The 5,583-nt window shown below is 27.6% G+C and overlaps 1 protein-coding gene across 2 annotated transcripts in view; it reads right to left on the bottom strand.

Moving 5' to 3' along the window:
• Positions 1 to 3,783, bottom strand: part of LOC145294229 (uncharacterized) — a 31,641-nt gene extending 27,858 nt beyond the window's left edge. Inside the window, exon 1 of one of the 2 annotated variants that reach the window (XR_013869847.1) lies at positions 3,656 to 3,783. Coding sequence is in view for 1 of the 2 variants with exons in the window: in XM_080141337.1 (XP_079997463.1) it covers positions 3,656 to 3,677 (22 nt within the window). In the remaining variant the exon portion in view is untranslated. The remainder of the gene's footprint in view (positions 1 to 3,655) is intronic. The other variant, XM_080141337.1, reaches the window with a different exon arrangement.
• Positions 3,784 to 5,583: the final 1,800 nt, after the last annotated feature.

The following is a 5,583-nucleotide window of genomic DNA, read 5'->3' as shown; positions in this document are numbered from 1 at the left end:
CATGGGTAACACATGGATACCCACACAACAATTTTCAAAATAAAAGAACGGATAAGAACATGTAAATGTACCCCCACCCAAAAAAGAAGTATCCGATACCCTCCCCACCAGATATTTAGGCAGAAGGGATCACTGTCCTAAGAAAACTCACGATTTTGTGAACCTAAAAAAAATAAGGTTTATAAACATTAATGCGTGCGTTTATTTTTTTTTTATTTTGGTAAAAATTATAAAAACTATTTATTTTTGTAGAAAACATTGTTAGACTCAAAGACTGAAATAAAACCAAAAAAAAAATTTCATTTTTATTATTTTTTCATCATTTATATTATTCGAGGCCGTTATATTGATTTTAAAATTTGGCCTTTCTAATTGGCCTTTTTAAGCTCTTTCATGAACTATGATTTTAGCCGCCATATTTTTTTTTTGTAATATAAGAGCGTAAAAAAGGCCAAATTTGGCCTTAAAAAGGTCAATCTGTCAAGCCTAAAAAAGGCCAAATTTTTAACGCGTAAACGTGCACAGTTAGTCTAAAAAAAAAAAAAAAAAAAAAAAAAATGAAAAAACATGAAAATTAGTTTTTGTTTTATTTCAGCCTTTGGGTCTAATAATGTTTTATATAAAAATAAATAGTTTTTATAATTTTTTTGTCTGTCAAATAATTTACGCCGCTAAGCTACACATTAACCTTTATTTTTTGAAAAGTTACTTTTTACTGACTTTTTTTTTTGTAAATAAAGGAAATTTTCGATTTGCTTTTTTAGGGGTGTGGCTTTTCGATTTGCTTTTTATTTGTTGTTTTATGTTTTTAATGTAACCCCCCCCCCCAAAAAAAAAATTGAATTTGTTATATTTTGGACTTATTAAATTGTTAGGTGAAAGTAGAGAATGGTCTCATAAAAAATAATTAAATTTATCGTTATTTTATGTTTCCAATGTTATTCCCCCCCCCCCCCGAAAAATTATCGATTTCTGTATCGCCGTTTAAGGAACAAAATAACACAAACAGATGAAATCTTTTCATTTTTTCGTAAGTGTTTTTTTTGTTTGAATATTAGAAAAAAACCCAATAAAAGCCAAACATTTTCCTATCTACACGGAAACTTGTGCCCCCTCGACGTAAATACCCCCGAAAAAACCCAACAAGTAGCAAAATCCCACCCCTTCACAGTTGAGATCCCTAGATGAAAGAAAACCTTCTACTCTAGTAGTTTCTTCCCCAGGACAGCTAGACTTTGGAATTCCCTTCCGGGTCCCTGCTTCCTCAACTGTACTGACATGCAGAAGTTCAAGTGCAACGTGGACCGACATCTTGCTGCCCAACTCCCTACACAGTACCCCTGATGCCTATGTCCCTGATAGTAGCTCCATACAAAGTGGCAATGTGCCTTGTTCGGGGTGAAAATGTAATTAAAAAAAAAAAAATAATAATTTTTTCAGCTAGAAACTTAATGAAATTAACAAATGATTTTATTTGGCGAACATTTGTTTTTTTTTAATGCATAGCATCTAGGGGAAAATAACTCTAGAAAAAGTTTTTTTTTTTAAAAGTTCGCTGTTGAAAATAATAATTCCAAATAAATAAAATACATTATCAATATAATTGTTGTTTAAAGTTTATTAAATAACAATTTTAATTAGAATACTTAAAACAATTCTCTCGCTATAAACATTGACTAAAATACCGCTATTTAGTAAAATCGATTTTTTATGTCATACGCAAATAAGGTGATCTCTTAATTGTATATTTTTGCAAGAATCATACTATATAGAAAAATAACTGAAAGATTAAAGTAAGACGCATTTTGTATATATTAATCAAATCGTGAACAAACAAACAGAAATACGAATTTATATATATAGATAAAAAATATATATACACACATATATATATATATATATATACACACACACTTATACATATGTATATTACTACATACATACATATGTACATAGATACCTACATAGATACCTATATATATATATATATATATATGTTGTTTTGAAAAAAGAAAAACCGAATGAATTTATGAAATGATCAACGTTTCGTCCCTATTGCAGAGGACATCTTCAGGATATTAAAAAGAAAATTGCAAAAAAAAAAAAAAAGAAAAAAGAAAACGATCATAGACCATAGGAAAATGAAAAGGAAACAGTGTTAGAATCCTACCCATATCGGGAAGAAACATATGTGTGTATGGGAAGGTTGGGTTATTCAATGTCTATATATACACTTTAAAAAATACGTTAAATAAATATGTACACTTCCCCCCCCCCTCTAAACTTATTCATTTTGTTTAAATTATTTATATATATATGTGTGTATATGTGTATATACACACACTTATGCATATATATGACTACATACATATGTGATGATTGCAACGTCTTGTCAGACGAGTGCCACTTCCTCAGACATTTAAAATCCATGAGCCAAAATGCCTGAGGGAGTATCTATATAAAGATGATGTTACAGAGTCTTAGCTTTGTACGACAGCTAAGTCTCTCTCTCGGTTCAAAATGTTGAGATCCAGCAACAAGCAAGAGCAAGATAGCCAGCAACAAATACATATGTACATTACCTGCAGACATACCTATATATATGTGTATATATTATAGAGTGTAAGGGAGACAATGAGCAAAGTCTGAGTAAAACATATTTAAAGGTGCTGTATCAATCAAGTTTTCATAGGAGAAAACATAAAATCATGTTTATAGGTACGATCGTTTCCGACACGATATCCTTTTAGTCATTCAATATTTACAAATAAAGCTATTGAGAAATAAGAAGGGGTGGGGGAGAAACACCAAATTTGGTACTCATGCAGAGAGTTATCCGTGCTGAAATAATAACGTTATTATTTAAAAAGCCATTATTAATATGGGGAGGGGAGGGTGTTTTGTACCTATTCTGTACTTTAACCTTATAATTGAATTAAAAAAAATATATATAATAAAACTTAATTAAACGTGGAAATACGATTTAAAAAATAGCGCGGATCACTCTCTGCATTAGCACCCCAAATGTAAACCAACTTATCGAAGTAAATATAGTCTGTGAATCTAAAATAAAACATAAAAAAATTAAATGAAATTTAATTCTTTTGTTTATATGATAAGTATTATATATATATATATATATATATATAGATTATATATACAGGTGTGTGTGTGTGTGTGTGTGTGTATGATACAATTAAACTAATGTGTAATGAGTTTTAATTGTTTGAATGGTAAACGGATGAAAATTAGTAGGAAAAATACATTTTTAATTTTATACTTGGATAGAATTTTTGGTGCTAGTGCACTTACTGATCCGCGCTATTTTTTAAATCGTATTTCCAAGTTTAATTAAAGTTTTATGCTTTTTTTTTTATTCAATTATAAGGTTAAAGTACAGAATAGGTACAAAACAACCTCCCGTCCCCATGTTAAGAATGGCTGTTTAAATAATAGCGTTATTATTTCACCACGGATCAAGAAGTGCACTAGTACCGAATTTTTATACGGGATAAATTAAAGTTTTTTTTTTCGTTTTTTTTTTTTTAATTTTTGGAGATGATATAAGATTTAAACAAACATGCGAAATTATATTTACAAAAAAAGAAAAAAAAATTTGCGAAAACGTTTTTGAAAAAGTTTATAAAATAAGTACCTTTGTAAGGTAGTGTTTCCATACTGCTTTTTTTTAAAAACAGTAACGCGGCCTCTTGGTGCGCAGATAGGGACAATTTTTTTAAATCTAAAAATAAGATCGTTGGACCATCTAAGCTTTCTTTAAAAAATATCTATTGTTGTGCAAGTAAAAAAAGGAAATAATTGCCTTTAAATAGGTGATTATGTCGGTTTATTTTAATTTTAAGGTAAGTCATTTTAAATTATAAAGAAAAAGAGGATTTTGTTAGGGGATTGTTTAAAGATCGAATCTTGCGATTTCTAGTAATTTTTGTTCACAAAGTTATTATTTTATTATAAAAATCCTGGATAGATTTATGATTATCATCTCTTACTATAATGTCAGTTTTAGTTAGTGATTTCTTTTTCATAATTTCTTTATATATATATATATATATATATATATATATATATATATATATATATATATATATATATATATATGCATATATATATATATATATATATATATATATGCATTTATATATATATATATATGCATATATATATGCATATATATATGCATTTATATATATATACATTTATATATACATATATATATATGCATATATATATGCATATATATATAGATATGCACATATATGCATATAAATATGCATTTATATATATGCATTTATATTTATATATACATGCATTTATATATATGTATATATGCATTTATATATATATATGCATTTATATATATATATGGATTTATATATATGCATTTATGTATATACATATATATACATGCATTTATATATATATATGCATTTATATATATATATGCATTTATATATATATATATGGATTTATATATATATGCATTTATATATATATATGCATTTATATATATATGCATTTATATATATACATTTATGCATTTATATATATATGCATTTATATATATACATTTATACATTTATATATATATATGCATTTATATATATATACATTTATACATATATACATTTATGCATACATATATATATATATGCATTTATATATATATGCAGTTATACATATATATATATATGCATTTATACATATATATATGCATTTATACATATATATATGCATTTATACATATATATATATGCATTTATATATATATATGAATTTATACACACATATATATATGCATTTATACACACACATATATATATATGCATTTATACACACACATATATATATATGTATTTATACACACACATATATACATTCATACACACACACATATATGCATTCATAGACACACACACATATATATGCATTTATATACACACAGACACACACATATATATATATATATGTATATATATGCATATATACCCCCCCACACACACATATATAGTGTGTCCCAAAAGAAGCTGATGGTTAAAAGAAATTCATAACTTTCTTAATTTTTCATATATTTCTTTTATTTTTTCAGATCATCTAGAGTAACCCTTCCAAGGTCATCCTGAGTCGTTACACCACCGAGAAGCGGATATTTATCGCAGAGTCGCATTTTCGGTTGAATGAGTCAATATCAGAAACTCTAAGATAAATTCACCTACTACCAATGCAATTACAATAAATGGTGGCTCGATTTTATGGAGGAGGGTCTGTATGTGACCTCCCTAAATCTGGTAGACCCCGTACGGTAAGAAGTGATGAGAATCGTCAGAGATTAGCAGAAAGTGTGGCCGAGGATCCATCCACATCAGTAAGAAGGAGATCAAGTCAAATTGAGGCCTCTCGAGCATCTCTTCACAGAATTCTACATTAAGATGGTGGATTTTGATATAAAATTCAATTTGCTCAAGAGCTTCAGCCAAACGATCCGGATAAAAGGCTGGAATACGCCATACAATTCCAAGATTTGGTCAATAGGAATCCAAACTTTCTCAAAAACCTCAATATATC

This window comes from Euprymna scolopes, chromosome 15 (genome assembly GCF_053919585.1).
Source record: "Euprymna scolopes isolate OS-2025 chromosome 15, ASM5391958v1, whole genome shotgun sequence".
Classification (NCBI taxonomy): domain Eukaryota; kingdom Metazoa; phylum Mollusca; class Cephalopoda; order Sepiida; family Sepiolidae; genus Euprymna; species Euprymna scolopes.
This window is presented reverse-complemented; position numbering and strand designations above follow the sequence as displayed.